This window comes from Mauremys mutica, chromosome 6 (assembly GCF_020497125.1).
Source record: "Mauremys mutica isolate MM-2020 ecotype Southern chromosome 6, ASM2049712v1, whole genome shotgun sequence".
In the NCBI taxonomy this organism is placed as follows: domain Eukaryota; kingdom Metazoa; phylum Chordata; order Testudines; family Geoemydidae; genus Mauremys; species Mauremys mutica.
The window spans coordinates 128,490,585-128,512,927 of NC_059077.1; the positions used below are offsets into that span (position 1 = coordinate 128,490,585).

The following is a 22,343-nucleotide window of genomic DNA, read 5'->3' on the forward strand; positions in this document are numbered from 1 at the left end:
GATGAGGTCTTGTATAATGGTACTAACACCTCCTTATCTTTACTGGAAATACCTCGCCTGATGCATCCTAAAACCGCATTAGCTTTTTTAATGGCCATATCACATTGGCGGCTCATAGTCATCCTGTGATCAACCAATACTCCGAGGTCCTTCTCCTCCTCTGTTACTTCCAACTGATGTGTCCCCAATTTATAACTAAAATTCTTGTTATTAATCCCTAAATGCATGACCTTGCACTTTTCACTATTAAATTTCATCCTATTACTATTACTCCAGTTTACAAGGTCATCCAGATCTTCCTGTAGGATATCCCAGTCCTTCTCTGTGTTAGCAATACCTCCCAGCTTTGTGTCATCCACAAACTTTATTAGCACATTCCCACTTTTTGTGCCAAGGTCAGTAATAAAAAGATTAAATAAGATTGGTCCCAAAACCGATCCCTGAGGAACTCCACTAGTAACCTCCTTCCAGCCTGACAGTTCACCTTTCAATTGTAGTCTCCCCTTTAACCAGTTCCTTATCCACCTTTCAGTTTTCATATTGATCCCCATCTTTTCCAATTTAACTAATAATTCCCCATGTGGAACTGTATCAAATGCCTTACTGAAATTGAGGTAAATTAGATCCACTGCATTTCCTTTGTCTAAAAAAATCTGTTACCTTCTCAAAGAAGGAGATCCGGTTGGTTTGGCACGATCTACCCTTTGTAAAACCATGTTGTATTTTGTCCCAATTACCATTGACCTCAATGTCCTTAACTACTTACTCCTTCAAAATTTTTCCAAGACCTTACATACTACAGATGTCAAACTAACAGGCCTATAGTTACTCATATCACTTTTTTCCCCTTTCTTAAAAATAGGAACTCTCCCGTCATACGGTACAACCCCTGAGTTTACTGATTCATTAAAAATTCTTGCTAATGGGATTGCAATTTCATGTGCCAGTTCCTTTAATATTCTTGGATGAAGATTATCTGGGCCCTCCGATTTTGTCCGATTAAGCTGTTCGAGTTTGGCTTCTAGCTCGGATGTGGTAATATCTACCGCCATATCCTCATTCCCATTTGTCATCCTACCATTATCCCTAAGCTCCTCATTAGCCTCACTAAAAACTGAGGCAAAGTATTTGTTTAGATATTGGGCCATGCCTAGATTATCCTTAACCTCCATTCCATCCTCAATGTTTAGCAGTCCCACTTCTTCTTTCTTTGTTTTCTTCTTATTTATATGGCTATAGAACCTTTTACTATTGGTTTTAATTCCCTTTGCAAGGTCCAACTCTACATGGCTTTTGGCCCTTCCCTACCTGTTCTGACCTCAATAAGGTAGCTTGCTAATCCCTCCCATCTTCCACTCCTTGTAGGCTTTCTGCTTTTTCTTAATCATCTCTCTGAGGGCAGGTCTACACTATGGGGGAAAATCGATATAAGATACGCAGCTTCAGCTATGTGAATAACGTAGCTGAAGTCGAAGTATCTGATATCGAATTACTTACCGTCCTCATGGCGCGGGATTGACATCCGCGGCTCCCCATGTCAACTCCGCTACTGCCGTTCGCGTTGGTGGAGTTACGGAGTCGACATGAGCGCGTTCGGGGATCGATATATCGCGTCTAGATGAGACGCGATATATCGATCCCCGAGAAATTGATTGCTACCCGCCGATACGGCAGGTAGTGAAGACGTACCCTGAGATGCTTGCTCATCCAGCTTGGTCTACAACTCTTGCCTATGATTTTTTCCCCCTTTCTTGGGATGCAGGCTTCTGATAGTTTCTGCAACTTTGACTTGAATTCCAGGCCTCCTCCACCTGGATGTAATCATACCATGTTATAGTACTTTTTGTTCAACTAGTATCTTGGGAAGATGTTAAAAAGCAGTTTCTAAAGTCTAGCTTTAAAACAGATGGTCCAGATAACTTGCATCTACAAGTTTTAAAAAGCACTGGCTAAGGAACTCACTGGACCATTAATGTTGATTTTCAAAACTAAGGAACAGTGGGGAAGTTTAAGAAGACTGGAAGAAAACAAATGTTATGCCCATATTTTAAAACGGTAAGCGAGATGACCTGGGTCATTATAGGCCTGTCAGTTTGACATTGAACCCTGGGCAAGATAATGGAATGGCTGATACAGGACTCGATTAATAAAGAATTAAAAGAGAGTAATGTAATTAATGCCAATCAACATGCGTTTATGGAAAATAGATCATATCAAACTAACTTGATAACTTTTTTTGATGAGGTTACAAGAGTTGAGCAAATAGAAATGCTCCTGTTGTGTTTTGAGTTTGCTCCCAAAATTCTTCTAACTGAGAAAACTGAATTACATTTCCTGGGCTGTAATGTGCAAAGTGACAGCTGGAGACAGACTGCATCACAAAAAGGCACTGAATATGTGTATATCATTTGCTATGTGTTCCCTGCCCTAGAGCTGCTGGATGGCTAGAAAGCTGAGCTGGGCATTTGATTGATCTGGAATATTATCATGTCCCCCCCCCCCAAACCTTAATATCCACACAGCTTTGGCGGGGGGAATAGCCCCCCCCAAGCCGGTCTAATTTATTGTTGTAGGGCAAATGAAGGAGCCATAGTTTAATGGAAATATTCAGCCCCTACAGTAGTCTTGCCGCAGGGAAAGCAGAGTTGATGGGAAGGGAACTGGTCTGGATAGGAGCCCCAGTCCCCTTCCTTTGCAAAATAATTTGGAGAGGGGAATCAGATCACTCCATGCCTCAGTTTCCCCTCTTGCAGGGGGAGATAAGTCTCAGCCTGCCATGTTGCAGACCTTTCGCATTCTCCCCTCTTGATGTATTTGATTTCCTCCTCCAAACCTCCGTCTCTCTCACCTGGAGTTCACAGCACTAAGTACCGGCTTGGGGCTTTTTTCCTGGGTTCCATTACATGATCCCGACTTTAGTTTTGAAACAGACACAGGCAGCCACAAACTCACCCTCAAACAGCAACACCACCGAACACCACAACACCAACCCAATATTACAAACCTCCGGGGAATCACAGGGTCAGACACTCACCGTTGGAAGCCCCAGCAGCTGCTCAGGTGAGTGAGGTCCACGGCAGAGATTCCTGTCTCCCGGCGGACTGGAAGCCCCCTCGGCGTCTCCTCCAGGTGAGTGCCGGGGGGAGGGGAGGGGAAGGAAGGCCCCCTCCCCCCCCGACCTGCAACACCCGCGCGGCTGCCTCTGCCTCAGCCCTCTGCCGGCCAGCGTCTCTCGTTGCCTAGTAACACCAGCTGCTGCTTCCGGGAGAGACGCTGCCGGAGCAGGGCCCTCTCAGGCGCGGGGCCCAATTCGGGCGGCCCTGCTTATAAACATAACTGGAAGCTGCTTCATGCAAAAGGTCTCTTGTATGGTATCATTACAAAGCTTATAATCTACTGAGTGTGGTCATCCCCTTTGTATAAATGTTTCACTCTTGTATCTAAAACTAGAAATATGTAGCATAACTCTGAGGTCCTATTGTAATTATGCAAAGTGTGAGCCATTAATGGTGGTTTAGAATCTTGATGGCTCCCATTGACTAGGACAATTGACTGTAGATGTCTCTGTTTACCTGCAAGCCTCCGCTGCATACCTGCGGGCCAGTCCTGGAAGAATGGAGGCTTGGGGTCTCACAGGACATGAGAATATGTCACCTGATACTGAAATCCATCTTTAACCTGGTGCTTTTCCATTGAGAAGGAGGGGTGGGAACCCAGAGAAACACAAAGCATTCCCGCCTTGTGCCAAAGCTATAAAAGGGGGTGGAACAAAACAAAGGGGGCTGCCAGATATGAGAAAACCCCTAGTTACCACCTGAGCTGGAACTAACAAGGTCCGTACCAGGGGAAAGGATTGGGCCCAGACTAGGAAGGAGTCTAGTCTGTGAACGAAGCTTATTGGAACATCTCTGAGGGTGAGATTTACCTGTAACCAGTTTCTTAATGTATTCGGCTTAAGCTTGTGTGTTTTGTTTTATTTTTCTTGGTAACTTACTTTGTCCTGTCTATTATTACTTGAAACCACTTAAATCCTACTTTTTATACTTAATAAAATCACTTTTGTTTGTTAATTAACCCAGAGTAAGTAAGTAATTAATACCTGGGGGAGCAAACAGCTGTGCATATCTCTCTATCAGTGTTATTAGAGGGTGGACAATTTATGAGTTTACCCTGTATAAGCTTTATATAGAGTAAAATTGATTTATTTGCGGTTTGGATCTCATTGGGAACTTGGTGTCTGGGTGCTGAAGATAGGTGACCTATTGAGCAGTTTTTGGTTAAAGTCTGCAGCTTTTGGGGGTGTGGACCAGACCTGGGTCTGTGTTGCAGCAGGCTAGCATGTCTGGCTCAACAAGGCAGGGTTCTGGAGTCTCAAGCTGGTAGGGAAAACGGGCTCAGGTGACAGTCCCAAGGGGGTCTCTGTGATCAAACCCGTCACAGCCCCAGAGGACACTGGAAGGAGAAGACTTGCTACCTGTCCACACAGACAACAGCAGGTAGGCTGGCTGGCTTTCTGCATGCTCTGTTTTGTGACTGGGTTATGGAGGCAAGGGTCTGCTAGGTGCTTGGAAAAGGAGGGGCTTTGCCCTTGGAGAGTCGTAGCAAAAGACATGCTGTACGGAGCTCCCTGTGGATGCCTCCATCAGGCAAACCCCACTCCAAGGGCAAGGATTTCTCAAGGTGCCAATGCTCTCAGGCCCTTCAGTGTAGCCTTCTGTGGCATCCACCCGCGCTGCAAGCTAGGCCTGGAGTAGTGGCGTGTGGTGTTACTTGCGAGGTGAGACCACATGTTTAGAGCAGGGAGCAGAGCTGTATGTTTGAGGCCGGGCACATGTGTTGGTGTTTGGGCAACTTTAATTTTCTCATTTCTGATTTCAAACTTTGCCTTAGGGGTTGGAGGCATGCAATGGGATGGCCCAGTCATGGGATTATGGTTACAGCTGGAGAAGGCCTGGTGCCTACACCCTCTCTGCTCCCTCAGTTGCTCCCTTTTTCCTTTTCCCGCTCCTGCCTTCAGACCTTCCTTTGTGTTATTCCCTGCACAGAGAATGACCTCTCAGCCCTGGTGCACCGGCCCTCCCACCACCTTTCCTCACACAAATCCCTCCGAGAGACTCCCTCCCGCTGCAGGTGTCACAACCACTAATCTCCAAAGTCAATACAAGTGCAGAGTAACCACCTTCCTGCTGAGATGCCTCTCTTTATGGCCCTGATTGTGTGAACTCAGGAGGGTGGGCGGACCCCTGCCCCTGCTCTGAGCCCCACTGACATCAGCGATGGGGAGTGCTCACCCCTATGCACTTGCAGGATTGGGGTTATAGGTAGTAAATTCCCTAAGGCAAGGAGGAACCGGCACCTGGGCTGTTCCTACTGAAGTCAAGGGCAAAATCCCTGTTGACTGCAATGGGAGCAGGATCTGACTGTTTATTTTTTGTTTTGTGCTGATAAATAATAGAACAAGAAGAATTAATATTAGCCCATGCAGCCCTCACCCTGCCATGGCAGACACACTCCCGCCAGTACATTTTCCAGTGTTTTGTCTGGCCTGGTTTTGAAAATCCTGAGCAATGAGGAATCTAAACAACCCCGGATACCAGCTTCTCTCTCTCCCCATTTTGGAATGGCATCCCCCATTCCCCATCCATTGTGTACTGGCTGGGTAGCTCATTGCATGCTGTGGGTAAATAATGATTTGGAGAAAGTTACACAGAGCCTAGGAGGTGCATTCTGCGACTGTCCAATGTAAATTACATGGAAATTAGGCTTCTGTGAGGCCAAAGGCCCCTGTGGAATAGGGCTGTTAGTTAACATAACACTTGTGCTAAATGAAGCGGTTGACACAGCTTTCAGAGTGTAGTGCTGCTTTTAATTTACCGTGCAAAAGGGCTGAAGGTTCACGTTAGCTCTTCAGGGAGAGAACTGCAGCAGCAAAGGTCTGTGACTCGGTCTTCCCCGAGAAAACGACGTCCCTCCAGAGGGGGGTTGTTAATGGTGTAGGGCACAATCCAATTACATAAAAAAAACTAGCAAATTCTTTCAAGTCCAGAAGGACAGAGGTGAAGGCAAACCCTTCCAGCCTTTGATACCTTGAACAGGGATGTTTTTCTGAACTGGGTCTAAGGGAGGTTATTCTTCAGTCTCTCATTCTCCCTCAGTCTCTTCTCCCTCACAAAGGTGGCCAACCTCCCCTTCCCGGCCCTGTGTAGTCAGTGTGCTTAGAGATCAGTAAGCTCCATGTCCATCCAAGCTGGGAAGGAGATCTAGGTTACTGCTCTTGAAAGCCAGCGCTGTTTATTTTAAACGTAAATGGTATTTTTCAAACCAGGCCAAGCTCCTGACCCCTTGGCTGGTGCCCTGCACTGCCATGTGAAAGCAACATAGGGGACTTGGCTATTTAGGGCAAGAGTACCCCGTATTGGTCTGCTGCAATGTGTCTGGCCAATCTGAGAGCTTTAGTGGGGCCGAACAGTCCCACCCAGCTCTCCTTGGTCAGAAGACAGGTTGCTGCAATGTGGCACTTGAGAAGAGGATGTGGGGATGGTCTTCAATGGCTTAGCCCTAAGTGGAGGGAGTTGGGTGTTGGTAAGATGGGAGACAGCCTGGCTCAAAGGACTGGTGATGTGCTATCCAGTTTCTCAGCTGCAGGGTACCAATTCGAATCCAGCCCTATCTGTAGTGACTGAAAGTTGTTACCATCTGAGGGCTATTCAGTGGCCCTGTATTTTACAAATAAATAATCTGTGGACAATCATACACATATATATACTCACTGCTCATTTCACAGTCATGCGGCAGCAGGGTATAACTCATGACCTTCTGCTTCAAAAACGAGGGCCTTTGCTGCCTGAACAAAAGATAAAGGGCTGTGAGCTCTAGTAGTAACAAGGTGTGACGAAGTGGGGATTTTCCCTTGTTATGTTGTATGTAAGTCTTACTGTTGAGCCTATGTGTGTTTTACTGTTTTGCATGAATACTGTGTGTGCCTCAGTTTCCCAATACTGAGCTGCGCCAATACCTCAGTGGTGGGAATAGGGGTATGTGACTTTGAGACCTCTGGGGCAGGTGAAGATGCTCCAGCTGCCTGCACATATGCTATGACCGGTGCCTTCAAAACCTGAGACTCAGGAAGGGGATGCAACCAGGTGACGACCAGGTGACTCTCTGCCCAGGAAGCGAGACAAAGAGAAGGAGGAGGAGCAATGGGGGTGTCTGAGGTCGGGTCGCTGGAAGTTGGCAGTCTGCTTGGAGGGACTGGAAGAGGGGGAGTCCAGGCCGCCTGGCCCAGGACTCCCCAAGGTGGACTTGGCTGAAAGTCACTGATTTCTGTGCTAATAAGGTCTGTTAGACGCTGTGTCCTGTCGACTAATAAACCTTCCATTTTACGCTGGCTGAGAGTCACGTCTGACTGCGGAGTTGGGGTGCAGGGACCTCTGGCTTCCCCAGGAGCCCCACCTGGGCAGACTCGTGGTGGGAAGCGCATGGTGTGGAAGGGGATGCTGAATGCTTTGAGGTCAGACTCAGGAAGGTCGAAGCTGTGTAAGCTTCTTGCGCTGGGGACAGGCTGCTCACAGAGAGGAGGCTCCCCCAGAGTCCTGCCTGGCTTCATACGGAGTAGTTCCAGAGACTCTGTGGCACAAGGTTCATATCCCCTGATGGCTGAAACCTCTAGCAGGCAACATGATGCCATGCACATGTATTTGAATAGCTCTGGCATTCTATCCAGTAGAAGGTAGCAGTCACACAACCAACCAATACCCCATTCATTCTGTGTGGAATGAGGTGGGAGATCTCTGCCCAGCTGCTAATGAACAGGTGTACACCGTGCAAGAACTATAGACGCTAACTGGCATTTTTGTTGGCAGCTTCAGCAGGGCGGCCAAGGTCCAACTGGACCATAGATACATTGCCCTCCAACCCTAGAGCTGATCTCTCTGAATCAGACTGGTGGGGCAGTGTGGGGAAGATGGGATTTCAGTTGCCGCAGGCTGTACCTGTTCTGTGGGTAGTTCAGGCTTTGCTGACTTTTGAACTTAAAGCAGAATCCAGTATATCCTCTCTAAACTCGCAGTATTTAGCTTTTGGCTACAGAATGAATCTTCTGAGAATATAAGTAAATCTGTCAATTAGTTTTTTAATTAAAATTTATTTTAAGATGAGCAGAGGATTATAGAACATAAGAACGGCCATACAGGGTCAGACCAATGGTCCATCTAGCCCAGTATCATGTCTTCTGACAGTGGCCAATGCCAGGTGCCCCAGAGGGAATGAACAGAACAGGCAGTTATCGAGTGATCCATCCCCCGTGTTCCACTCCCAGCTTCTGGCAGTCAGAGGTTACGGACACTCAGAGCATGGGGTTGCCCATCCTGGCTAATAGCCATTGATGGACCTGTCCTCCATGAACATATCTAATTTATTTTTTAAACTCTGTTATAGTTTTGGCCTTCACAACACTGGTCTCTGGGGGCAACACGGTGTCACCTTTCACGAGCACTGAGTGTATGAAAACAATTAAGAAAATAAAATTCTTGCTAAGTTATGCCCCAGCAATGCCCTGTCCAGCTTTCCCCAAAGTGCAGCCAGACCCTGCTTAAATCTCTACGGCTGGTAGCTGCTGTTTCACCTAAAGCGGCATGGCTTATCCTTGCAGAGAAAGGAGAGGGTGTGTAGGGGAGAGAGAAAAGGCAGGACAGAGAGAATCTCCCGGGAGATGCAAAACAAGCTCCCTGGATTGCTAGGACTAGTGGTGACACGCGCCAGACAAAGGAGCTGGCATTCTATAAATGGGGCAGCCAGGATCAGCAATTGGCTGAGTGCAGCAAGAGCAGCCTCTCTGTCCAGGGTCTGTGAGAGCAAAGAGAAAGGAAGGGGAATCATCCTATTCTGCTGGAAGTTCACTGGCTGAACCAGGTTTCAAGAGCAGCAAGCACCTGTGTTTGGGAAAGTAAGTGACAATGGCTTTCTGCTTAGCTAGTCATTTGAGGGCTTGTATGTCTGTATTGCAACTTTCCTGGGTGTGCACAAGTTTGCCGTCAGGTATACACAACAAAGTGTATCCTTCCAGGAAGGAATTCCTGAATTCCTTTTGCCATCAGCTGGGTCTTTATTAATAATGACTCCCCTGTGTCCTGTCTCTGTAAAGCTAATAAAAAAGTGCTATGAAAAATTGCTACTTACAGGTTACTGAATTCAACCAAAAAGAGACACTTGTGTTGTACTCCTTATGTGCCTATATTTTTTCAGGCTGTTTAAAATTTGCTAAAACTTGGCAATAAAAATCTCAAGCAAGGAGCAAATATTTGCTGCTTTTGATCATTTAAAAAAAACTGAGTTGGGATATTTAAAAATTATATGAAATCCAAACAAACTTCTTAAAACGCTGGATTCTGTGATTTTATAACCAAACACTGTTGGCCTAATTTTGTGTTGCTCTGCTCCCAGTGCAGTCATTTCCACCAGTGCAAAGTGGGTGTAGAATGGCACTGGATCAGAATTGCCACTAATTTTACACTGGTGTAAATGACTGCACAGAAAATAAAGCCCTTTGATTTCAGAAATAAAACTAATATAACTCGATAGCATGGTCTAATGGCTTTGGGCATTTCAAAACAAAGCTTTTAGAAAGCCTAAAGTAGCCAGATTGTTATGCATATTTGTTCAGTAGATTGTGTGTAAATAATATGCATTTAAATACTATGAATATCAATAGATAAAGATATACAGAGAGAGCTTTAAATTCTAGATTCACACATATACATTTTAAAAATCCATATTCCATCACTACTCCTTTACCCTGTAGTGTGTGTGTGTGTGTGAGCGAGAGAGAGAGAGATGTGAATGATTTTCATTTAATGGAACAGTTCCCTAGGAGGAAAGATTTAGGCTTTTCCCCCCTTCCAGTCTATCTGAAAAAAATAATATCAATAACAATATAAATAGCACTTTTAAAACAAAAATAAAAAAGCTTCTTAAATTGGTTCTTACCTGCTAGTCTACGGTGGTTCCAAATTTCACGTTCAGGACTGTTGCATAATGCTCTATTTGACTGAAGAAATGAATAAATAATAGAAAGAAAATGTTTCTAAAATAAATTGTCAGAACTTCCATAGGAGCAGGATTGTATATGTTAGATCCTTTCTCTAAAGATTTGTGTTCCTTTTTTGTTTTTAAAATTCCAATTTATAAACAACCTTCTCTTTTCCCCTTTACATAAACGATTAAAGTTGTTGTGACCCGAATCCCTAAACCAATAAATGCCGTGTTAACAAAGCGTATAACCCATCTGAAATGCCGTTTGGAGGGAATATGCACAGCTAGCAGATGTGGTCAGAACAACATTGTTCTGACCACACTAACTCTGAATTTTACAGACCTAATCCTGATCTCACACGCACTGCTGGAGATGAGTAGTAGCCCCATTGAAGTCAATGGAATTACAGTGGAGTGAGATCAGGATTGGGCCCTTTGTCTGCTGGTAGTTTCCATCTTAACATAGAAAGGTAGGATTTGCCACAGTGGATCAGTTTCTCAGTGATTATGAGGAGCAATAACTTTACTTAAACACAGCAAGGCAAATTAATTCCTGGGGTAACTCCATGCTAGCCAGCAGAGCTGCACCAGGTATGATTTTAGCCCTGTGTGTTTGGAAGTTAATATGTACTGAATACACACAATATGATACACATACATATGCATGTATCTGCTCTCACTGAAGTCAAAGGAAGGCTGCTCTTTTGCTGAGCTCTTAGATCCAGAATGTACCATCCCTGCTTCCTTCTCGACATGGCACAGATTTCTTCTGTCACTAAGAAAGGGGAGAACTCTCCTCACGTGCAAGGCAGATCTAGGTGGTTCAAGCAAACGGGTACCCTTCCAATAATAAGTTTTACCCTTCAGCTTTGTGGCAACAGATGCACAGGCAGAGAGATTTGGCCAGATACATCAGTTGTCATGAGTTGGTGGTATAACTGAAGGGTGGTCTTAGAGCAGAGATTCATCCTCAATAGGGGGGCCCCTCAAAAATTTCTGTAGTATTCACACAGTGCTTGGATTTTCTTTCTGATCAGGAAAGCCTGGACTGTGACACTTGTATATAATATTTGTGAAATAAATTTGATGGAGAGTCTGTGTTTTAAAGAAAACCATTTGGACCAGGGATCCATGCCGTGGCCTGATAAGGTTCAATTACCTCTACCTTCCAGGACGGGGGAGCAGCACAATGGCAAAAGGGCAAGAAAATTTTTTACAGAAAATAATTTCTGACACTAATGTGGGCTTAATGGATATAGAGCACAGGTGTTTAACTAACATTGCTTTATAAATAGCACTGAAGCGAAGGCCATCATACCCATGCAAATAATAGATTATTAGGGTTGAAAGGGACTTCAGGAGATCATCTAGTCCAAGCCCCTGCTCAAAGCAGGACTAATCCCCAAATGGCCCCCTCAAGGATTGAACTCACAATCATGGGTTTAGCAGACCAATGCTCAAACCACTGAGCTATCCCACCCTGCTCTGTTAGATCTTGCTCACACCAAACTCCCCCAGAGCCCATGAGAATCCTCCTTGAGCAAGGACTATCAGGTCTGGCTTTATAGAAATATAAGTGCAGCAAAACAAAGAAGGGAAAAGAATGTTCCTAATGAGCAAGCAATGGGAAAAGGAAAAGGACAAAGAGGTTTGTTTGTCCATGTGCATGGGAATTTAAATCTCAGTGGCATTAATGGAAATCTTTAAATTCACATTTTGCTGAGAGGAGAACAGACTCTCTATGCTCTGCTATGAGCATATAGGTTTAAAGCTGGCAGATCTACTGGCCTAATTTTGGGAAAGTGATTCCTGATTTTAGATGCCTTCATTTTTAGGTGCCCAATGTGAGACCTCCTAAAGAGAGTGCTAAACACCCATCCTCTGAAATTCAGGCCCCTTTAAGGGGTCTCAAGTTGGAGCACCCAAAATAACGAGTAACTTTTGAAAATTCAGGCCATATTTCTCAGTAAGTGTCAGATCTGACCAGGCTGAAAAGCAACACTGAATCGTGTTAAAAATGCCTTATCGAAATGTGCGGTGGAGTTGTAGCCATGTTGGTCCTAGCATATTAGAGACACAAGGCAGGTGAGGTAACATCTTTTATTGGCCCAATAGCTCTCTCTCAGCACCAGGAGTTGGTCCAATAAAAGATATTACCTCATGCCCCTTGTCTCTCATAAAAATGTGATGATAAATATTCTACAGTATCAGAGGGGTGGCCGTGTTAGTCTGGATCTGTGAAAAGTGACAAAAGGCTGGTCTACACTGGGGGGTTTGAACTAAGATACGCAACTTCAGCTACTCTATTTGCATAGCTGAAGTTGAAGTATCTTAGTTTGACTTACCTGGCCATCCTCACAGCGGTGAGTCAACTGCCACGGCGCCCCCGTTGACTGCGCTTACTCCTCCTGCCAAGGTGGAGTATGGGTGTCGATTAGCGGATCGATTTATCGCATCCAGACGAGACGCGATAAATCGATCCCCGATACATCGAACACTACCCACTGATCCGGCCGGTGGTATAGACGTACCCAAACAGTGACAAAGTGGCACCTTATAGACTAATAGACGTATTGGAGCATAAGCTTTCATGGGTGAATACCCACTTTGTCAGACGTGTGACATAGTATCCCCAGAATACTGTAATACTAATTGAAGCATGTAGGCTTTAGACCATTGGTTTAGAACACGGCAGTCTCTTTTTAAAATACTTTTTTATAGTTTGAGTGTTCCAGCAAACCCTGGCTTCAGAGGGAAAGGTTCCTGGGCTCTGAGATTTCACAGGATAAATTTTGTCACAGATTTATAGACATTCAAAATCTCTGCCTTGGCTGTTTTGGTTCTTATTGAGTATTCTCCACAGTGTTATGCTTTCAAATATTCCATAGTGAAATGACTACAATGATGGAGGTACGTGGCTTGAGAGTACAAAAGAGCCCCCAGTTCATTATTTTCCCCTTTTGCATGTATTTATTAAAGTTCATTAAAGGTGGTCACTATAACTCGGTTAAACACAAGAAATATTTATTATTGTTCTAGTTCCTACTGGCCCCTAATAAGATCAGAGCCTATTGGGCTAAGATCAGTACAAACACACAATAAGAGACAATTCCTGTCTCAAAGAGCTTACCACTGAAATAGACAAGACAGGCCAAGGAGGAGAGGAAAATGGAGGCACAAGGAGATGAAGAATTTGCCCAACGCCACACCCCAGAGGTAGTGGTAGAGCTGGGAATAGGACCCAGGTTTCTTGATTCCTAGTCCAAGGCTCTATGCACTAGACACCACTGCCTCTTTTTTATCTTCTTGCCTTTAAATCTGATATCCCTGCAATGGGAACTCCTGGCAACATGGCTCCACCCTCTATAGGACACACAAGGAGCTATGGACAGGTAGTGGTGGTGGTGACATTGGTTATTCCCACATTGATGAGCATTAGGCCCAAAAGCCTACCATCCATGTTCTGCTTTCAGTCTAGCTCATTCATTCCAGTCACAGGGAACTCAAACTCGTTTCTACTGGGTTTTCTACCAGGACGTCAAAAGACCCTGGGTGTTAGTGCTGGCCTGTGTAATATTGTGACATCCATGCCAAATCTTCCCCTCCCTGCTGGCTCGAGTTCCACAGCCCAGTGCTACCATGAAATTGAAGAGCGAACCAATGGGTTTCCTTTTTCTCCTTTGTTTCACACTGCACCAATATACACTGAACAAAACTCAGCACTAAGTGGTTCTCCGGCGCCCCTTGTCCCCTGTTTTAAATCAATCTGGCAAGTATCTGCCTGAAGTGTGAAGAAGGCTCCATCTTTTGTTTAATTTCGTTATTCAAGGGCTGAGGGGACTCAGAAAACCTCGATATGAAGTATTAAATAGCGAGTGTTAACACACCAGTGGGCCTCCCTGTTGGCAAAACAGTGCAGTGCTGTGGGTGTATTTGTGAGGGGTCAGATCCTTGATGTCAATGGGAGTGATGACTGAGCGAGGATTTCAGGATTGCAACCAAGGGGCCAGATTCAAGGGGCAAGAGAAGAATGGTGTAATTCCATGGAGGTCAAAGGTGTTAGACATGGGATAGATTTAGTCCAAGATATTTGTTTATAACCAACCTGTTAGTAATTACTGAGTCCCAGCCTCCATCGCAGACCCGTTCCCCCCCCCCCCCCCCCATTAATCACAGCTTCAACAGCCATTCGCTTTGGAATATCCAAGCAGAAATGTCGCTTTGTGCTGGGAATTCCTGCTGCCGCTTCTGCTTGAACACCCATTCAGGGTGTTTAATGCTTGTACATAGCGAGGCTGCGAGAGCTGCTGCTATTGAGAAAGAGATCTTCATTTACTCTCTGCATTGTTTAACTTGTATAGCTACATCTGAACCCATGTGCATTTTTTTTTCTGAGGAGGTGGACGGAGTAACGAGCTGCTTCTGGTACTTGTTTGCTTGAGGTTTATTCTCATTGCTGCAGTTGACCTGCTTTGTGAGTGACCCACAGTTCGGCTGGGCGGGGTTATATCTAATCTGCATGGCTTAGTTGAACTATAATTCTGCGAATATGGCTCTCATGTCACGAACCAGCATCTGTCACATGATTTTGGAACTTGCTTGCATGATCCAAGGGAAATGAGCCAAATTCTGTTCTTGATTACAGTGATTTTAATCCAGAATAACACCACCAATTTCAATGAAGAAACCCTGGATTTATACCTCTGAGAGCAGAATTTGTTCTCTTGGATCTAAGCTAGCATTTGCCTGGTTCGCTTTCTGTTTAGGTGAATGTAGGACTTTTTGTCTGTGTCTGGTGGAGGTGAACTGAAAGAGTTTAATGATGAATCCACACTTGCTGATTAGTGCAATATATATTCCTGTATTATAAATGTATAAAATAGTGGCTTTGACATAGATTCACAATGAATAAGTAGCTATACAACAAACAAACAGCGGATCGATGATAAACGTTCCATATACTCTATGGGAGAGAAATAAATAATACAGCCCTTAGATGTGTAATATTAGCATTAATCAGAAGCGGCAAATAGTTTGAAAGCAAGGTGGGGAGCGGGGAAGGAAGCACTGATGCAGCTGAAACATAAGGCAGATCATTCCTTGGTATGCTGGCCGCCTTTGCAGTGTTAGATGTAGGGGACACAGAATGCCTTAAGGATGTATGTGGCAGTAGAAGAATGGCTAGAAGAAAGAAATGGACCAGAGTTGCGGTTGGTTGCTGAGACATTAAAATTACTGCTGTGTTGAAGTAGGTTGATTGTAACTGGGGAGATCTCTGTCCCAAACCCTGAGTAGATACAGACTCGGTAAATAGGATTCGATGGGGGGGATTGTGGTGTTTGCTGATCTTGAACAAATGTCAGAGATGCAGTGGTACATTTTTAATATGTCACACAGGAGCTGGACTGATAAAGACAGCTGTTTGCTTACAGGACTTGTGTTCACAAATCCGGTATTGTCCGCCACTGAGAAAAAGAGAGGGGAGCCAAAGAAAGAATGATGGGGAGGAGTGGGCAGTGCTCATCTTTCCAAAAATAATACCCCTGCCATGATGGCATCAAATACTTGGAGAGATTTGCTGAAGTGAGGCCAGTGATCTATTCTAAACCATTCTCCTGGAGCATTTCACTCAGTGCTATAAGTAAACCCCAGAAAAGAGGCCATTGGTCAGTATTTGCACTCTGGATTTCAAGTAGCCATTAAGCAGACTAAGAACTATTAAAATGCACATGCCAGCGTTAAAGTCCAGACTGTAATGGGTACCATCACCACTAATAAAATAAACAAGAAAGCACTGGAGAGTTGCCCAGACTTTTTAATGTATCTGCTTTCACACACAAATAAACTTCTCTATAAGCAAAGCAACCAGCATAAGCTGCACATGATTATAATAAGTAACTGCTAGGAAGACCTCGTTAAAAATATACAAGAGAAAGCATAAGCATCCAGGCAACTTCTGTACCAAATTAGGGCTAAGGATGGGGAGCATGATGTACAAAGTCAGTGCAATACCTATGCTTCAGCAGCGTTTTGGCAAGTAGAGTACACACGAGCTCTTTTAAATGGGTTCAAGAAACAAATTAAATATACACTCTGTAGTGCAAACATAAGGTAACAAGCCAGAAGCACAAAATGAATGAGAGAAGATTCCCAGCAGGAACAATCCAATAGGACCTAACATTTCTGGTTTTTGTTTTTTTTTAACAGAGACAAGGGTGTTTTGGTGAGATCATTTTACCCTCTGGTAAAACACAGTTTAGAAAAATCAGGTCTTGCTAGCAGCTGTGAAATTATAACAAAATACAAATGTTCTAGGACCTGACTGAATGTAATTTCATTAATGATCTGGAGGATGGCGTGGACTGCACCCTCAGCAAGTTTGCAGATCACACTAAACTGGGAGGAGTGGTAGATACACTGGAGGGTAGGGATAAGATACAGAGGGACCTAGACAAATTAGAGGATCAGCCCAAATAAATCTGATGAGATTCAACAAGGACAAGTGCAGAGTCTTGCAATTAGGACGGAAGAATCCCATGCACTGCTACAGACTAGGGACCAAGTGGCTAGGCAGCAGTTTTGCAGAAAAGGACCTAGAGGTTACAGTGGACGAGAAGCTGGATATGCGTCAACAGTGTGCCCTTGTTGCCAAGAAGGCTAATGGTATTTTGGGCTGTATAAGTAGGGGCATTTCCAGCAGATCGAGGGATGTGATCATTCCCCTCTATTCAGCATTGGTGAGGCCTCATCTGGAGTACTGTGTCCAGTTTTGGGCCCCACACTACAAGAAGGATGTGGAAAAATTGGAGAGAGTCTAGCAGAGGGCAACAAAAATGATTAGGGAGCACATGATTTATGAGGAGAGGTTGAGGGAACTGGGATTGTTTATTCTGTGGAAGAGAAGAATGAGGGGGGATTTGATAGCTGCTTTCAACTATCTGAAAGGAGGTTCCAAAGAGGATGGATCTAGGCTGTTCTCAGTGGTACCAGATGACAGAACAAGGAGTAATGGTCTCAAGTTGCAGTGGGGGAGGCTTAGGTTGGATATTAGGAAAAAACTTTTTCACTAGGAAGGTGGTGAAGCACTGGAATGGGTTACCTAGGGAGGTGGTGGAATCTCCTTCCTTTGAGGTTTTTAAGGTCAGGCTTAAGAAAGCCCTGGCTGGGATGATTAAGTTGGGAATTGGTCCTGCTTTGAGCAGGGGGTTGGACTAGATGACCTCCTGATGTCCCTTCCAACCCTGATATTCTACGATTCTGTGATAATTGAAGGCACCAAAGTAGAGCTGGGGATTAGCCATGAGAACACATTAAAAAAATGGAAGGGTGCATATTCAGTGACGAACTCAGGGGATTTTGCACCTCTGTTCAATGCTTTCACATCCAACACATTAAGATTGAAAGCTCTATGGTCAGGGACCATCTTTATAACACTTTATATAATGTAGTTGGGCCTCAATCTCTGACTTTGGCCTTCTAAGCACTATTGTAAAATAAATCATAGTAATGCTGACAATATTGTCCTGATGGTTTGGTACTTAGGGTGCTGGATCAGTACTTAGAAGATCTGATTTTGAACTCCCAGTTCTGCCACAGATTTCCTGTGTGAACTTGTGCAAGTCACATAACGTTTGCCTTCCAGCCCCTGCTCAAACCATGTCACCAAGGAGCACTTGCACTTCATAAATGAAAAGATGATGATGACGATCGCCTAGCAAAGATTGTGCAGTGAGGGGATGAAATCGGATGATCATTCCGAAGGAATACTTAGTCTAGAAAAAAGAGAAGGGAAGTGTAAAGCACTGAGCAGCAGAAGGGTCTAAGTGCCTAATGGCATTGGCAGATACCAATCAACGTAGGATGGGATTTTCAGAAGAGCTCGGCATTGGCCTAACTCTGCCACCAGTGACATCAATAGGAGCAGAGTTCGGCCTATGATGGATACTTTGTGAAATCCTACCTGTGAACCACATTTAAATACTATAGGATGTAAATGACTTTAGGCTCACTGTAAGGCTGTATTGGTCTGGAAATCGGGCTCTATACTCTGTGTAGCCTGCGATATAAGCTGGACAAAGCTAGGAAAGCTACGTTTTGGTTGAAACTCAGATTTTTTGGTCACAGTTTCCCCTGCAGAGCCCAGTGCAGTAGCATTTATAGCAGACTCACTAACACTGAGTGGTGAAAATAAAACCACAGTTAGAATCTTTCCATTGAGCGTTTGCAGCTTTCCCAAGTTGCTTTACCCTCCCGTTGAGCCCTGTCTGTTCTAGTGAGAAGTCCTTACTTCCAGCAGCAAGAGATTAATGTGGATTGGGAGGAGAAGGAGGCCACTGCTTCCCTGAAGGGGTCTACTAACATATCCTACGGTCACTGTCATAATTAGACAATGCTACAGTGCACCAGTGCTGTTTCCCTAGGGGGAGTATTTCTCATGGTGACTGGTAGATGTCAGGGTCCAGCTGGGCTTTGCTTGGTTTAGGACCCAGGGTGGAGGTGGGCAGCAGTGGCTGTATGCCATATTTATCCTTTTTGCCCTATTCTGAGGCTGGCCTGGGGGTGGTTTTGCCCCAAGCACAATTCAGAGCAATTTCAGGGCTACTGGGACTTGTGTCAGCTGGTAATGGGCCCCAGAGGGGCAGTTATGCTGGCTTGGGACTGTCAGAATGGTGCTGCTCTCTGGCCACGTCCCCTCTCCAGTAGACCCCCCTGTGCTGGGATCTGTGAGGAGAAGTGGTGCAGAGGCAGCTACACTGACTCTATGCTGCCTGGGGATTCCTTCGCGCCAGAAGAACCCTCAGATGTGTGGCTAAGCAAGCTTTGCAGCCCCTTGGGTGGTGGTATAAAGGCACTGTCTGGGGGAAGTCAGGATCTGTCCCTATGTGTGCTCAATCCTCTGACAATACAAGGCTATTTCTGACTGCAGTTGCTGAGATCGTAGTCTGGGCAGGGAGAGGGACACAGGTCACCTTGGGGTTATGGTTAATCCATAGCTGGGAATGGCAATCCATCAGCCAGGGCAGGGACAAATTTCAGATTGCTAGCAACACTCTCACCTCCTGTAGAATGCTACCATTCCACAGCCTGAAGGCAGGTCTGAGACCTCTAACTTCCCCTCGTTGTCCTCTTTGCTTTTCAGAGCCTTGAGTATGACCAGAAAGATCTTCACCAACACCAGGGAGCGGTGGAGGCAGCAAAATGTCAACAGCGCCTTTGCCAAGCTGAGGAAGCTCATCCCCACCCATCCCCCAGACAAAAAACTGAGTAAGAACGAGACACTCCGCTTGGCCATGAGGTACATCAACTTCCTCGTCACGGTCCTGGGGGAGCAGGGCCTGCCGCAGACAGGAGTGGCTGCCCGGGGCAGTATACTGGGGCTGTTCCAACAGCAGGAACTGACTCTGATTGAAGACTGTGGAGTCCCTTCTCCGGGCACAAGCAGCAATATCCCAGAGTGCTGGTCAGAGACGTCGTCTCCCTAGCAGGCAATGAGTGATGCAGTCCTGGTGTTAGTTTGATAGTCTCCTTTGCATAACTTGTGGGTTGTTTGCCTCTGTACAGTATTTATCTATTTATATCTATTACTGTTGTATTAAATATATTTTTATTTAAAAGGAAAGGAGGTGGAAGGAATCATTGGAAGGAGGACAATGGCTTGGATGAATAGGGAGTGTGTTCAACCCTTGGGAATTTGCAAGGATTCAATGTAGTGATTTCACAGATTCATGGAAAAATCAAAGCCAAGAGGGGACCATTATGATCTGAGCCCCTGTATAACAGAGGCCATAGAATTTCATCCAGTTATTGCTGCAATGGAAGAGATTATTCTTCCTTGCTACATAAGGAGACACTATAGAGTCCAGTTGCTTGAGGCTCAGCTGGCGTGTTTCACTTAAAAAATATCCAGCCTTGACCGAAAGGTTCCAAGCGATGGAGCATTTACCACATCCCTTGGTCGGCTGTTCCAAGTTAAGAGTTTACATCTTATTTCTGTACTGAATTTTTCTAACATGTAGCTTCCAACTGCTGGGTCTTCTTTTGTCTTTGTCTGTTAGACGGAAGGGCTCTCTAACACCAGAATGAAGCACAAATGAGTAAATAAATAACAGCCACCAAGAAATTAAAACAGAAATGCCAGCCAGAGTCCATCAGCAAATCTATACCCAACTGTGGGAGCACCAGGGGGAAACTGGCCGTCCTCATTCTGGCTCCTTTCAAAACCCACAGAGAGGCTGCTCCTCTGGCCTTCCATGGCAGGACTTAATGGGCCAGGAGGTAGCCTTATGTACATGAATCCCCTGGTCCAGCAAAGGCACCTGTATGCAAACGTGTAGGCAAATTCCACACCACCCGCAGACCATGCCAAACAAGCATAGGAAGCGGGGACTCTGTGAAGCTGTTGCTGACTAGAATACAGGCCTGCATGAGTCCAGCTTTTGCAGCAAACATGTGTGCCCATTTAGCATGCTTCCAGAATTAGGTTTCCTATGATCATCACTCCAGCATATGAGACCAGTGCACCTCTCTACCAGAATGGGTGAGGTCGTGTTTGTACATGTACTCTGTGTGTATGGACCGCGGGCTTCCCTTAAAATGTGCTGATTTTGCCTTTGCTAATTAGATGAGTTTGAGCCAAAGCCCAATGAACTCAAGGAAAAAAATGCAGTAGGAAATACTTCCATTGAACTCAGTGGGCTTCGGATCATGCCCCATTAGCAGTAGCCCCAGTACAAATTACTGTAGGGCAGTGGTTCTCAAACTATGGGGTGGGCCTCCCAAGGGAGGCACAGGAATGTGTCAAGGAATGTGCACGCTCTGTGTGTGGGGGGTTGGTTTTTAAGCACTCTGGGCTGTGGCTGTCAGTCCTGCGTGGCTGGGGCCCATGCAGAAGGGCTGTGCACACCCAGGAAGCAGGGATAAAGGGGACAGCCAGAGCCCTGCTGCCCCAGGGGTCAGGTTCTTCTTTCCACCCCCCTCAATCCCTCACTGGAAGGCAGCCGGGGCTCAGGCTATTCTTTCCCTCCCACCCCCAATCCCAATCCCTCAGCTGGCTGTGGTGGGGCTCTGACTGTCAGTTCCAGTGTGGCTGCAGCAATGCAGAAGTAAGGGTGGCAATGGGGTGCTAAATCAGCTGTGAAAAGTGATATTGATGAATATCACTTTTCACATTGCCACCCTCACTTCTGTGCTGCTACTGGCTTGCACTGCCTTCAGAGCTGGGCGCCCGGCCAGCAGCCGCTGCTCTCCGCCCCGCCTTCAGAGCTGGGCGCCCGGCCAGCAGCCGCTGCTCTCCGCACTGCCTTCAGAGCTGGGCGCCCGGCCAGCAGCCGCTGCTCTCCGCCCCCCCTTCAGAACTGGGCGCCCGGCCAGCAGCCGCTGCTCTCCGCCCTGCCTTCAGAGCTGGGTGCCCGGCCAGCAGCCGCTGCTCTCCGCCCTGCCTTCAGAGCTGGGCGCCCGGCCAGCAGCCGCTGCTCTCCGCCCCGCCTTCAGAGCTGGGCGCCCAGCCAGCAGCCGCTGCTCTCCGCCCCGCCTTCAGAGCTGGGCGCCCGGCCAGCAGCCGCTGCTCTCCGCCCCGCCTTCAGAGCTGGGCGCCCGGCCAGCAGCCGCTGCTCTCCGCCCTGCCTTCAGAGCTGGGCGCCCGGCCAGCAGCCGCTGCTCTCCGCCCCGCCTTCAGAGCTGGGTGGCAGTATATGTACTTGAGGGGGGAGGGAGGGGGACATAAATGACTATAGACACAAAGAAGGGGGGCCTGATCAAATAAGTTTGAGAAGCACTGCTGTAGGGAATACCTAAATTATCTCATAGAGCTGGAAGGGACCTTGAAAGGTCATCAAGTCCAGCCCTCTGCCTTCACTAGCAGGACCACGTACTGATTTTTGCCCCAGATCCCTAAGTGGCCCCCTCAAGAATTGAGCTCACAGCCCTGAGTTTAGCAGGCCAATGTGCAAGCCACTGAGCTATCTCTCCCTTTCTCCTGCACTCCTTCAGCTCCTGAGATGATAACATTTAAGCATCTCAGGCAATTGTCAGGCATTTAAGGATGACCACGTGGCGTGGGAGAGCAATTGTACTGTAGAATGTTGCTCACCAATCAGTTCATTTGAGTATCGGAGTTGCCCTCCTGTGTCAGCAAAGATCTGAACAGCTCATAGGTGTTAAAAATCAACTTGAACAGCAGGTAGAAAGTCTAAGGATTCAAATGTAAAGGGTTTGGGGGTCAAATCCTGCTGTCGCTGCAGTCAATGATAAAACGTCCATTGAGTTCACAGAGACCGGGAGATGGCACACATACCTGAGTTTTAAGTACATTCATT

The 22,343-nt window shown here is 46.0% G+C and overlaps 1 protein-coding gene and 1 long non-coding RNA gene across 2 annotated transcripts in view; one reads left to right on the forward strand and one right to left on the reverse strand.

The window, feature by feature from the left end:
* The first annotated feature begins 3,268 nt into the window (after positions 1-3,268).
* Positions 3,269-19,524, forward strand: TAL2 (TAL bHLH transcription factor 2). Its single transcript, XM_045020614.1, has 2 exons — positions 3,269-3,359; positions 19,169-19,524. The coding sequence occupies exon 2, from the start codon at positions 19,179-19,181 to the stop codon at positions 19,509-19,511; it is 333 nt and encodes a 110-aa protein (XP_044876549.1). The 5' UTR covers positions 3,269-3,359; positions 19,169-19,178; the 3' UTR covers positions 19,512-19,524.
* LOC123372497 overlaps positions 5,709-22,343 on the reverse strand; it is a 28,834-nt gene continuing 12,199 nt past the window's right edge. Inside the window, exons 2-3 of the long non-coding RNA XR_006580318.1 lie at positions 9,985-10,045; positions 5,709-6,844 (exon numbers count right to left, since the gene is read on the reverse strand). This is a non-coding gene — a long non-coding RNA (uncharacterized LOC123372497). The remainder of the gene's footprint in view (positions 6,845-9,984; positions 10,046-22,343) is intronic.

Coding starts and splice junctions, on each gene's coding strand:
- TAL2 (XM_045020614.1), top strand. CDS start 19,179: ATGACCAGAAAGATCTTCACCAACACCAGGGAGCGGTGGAGGCAGCAA.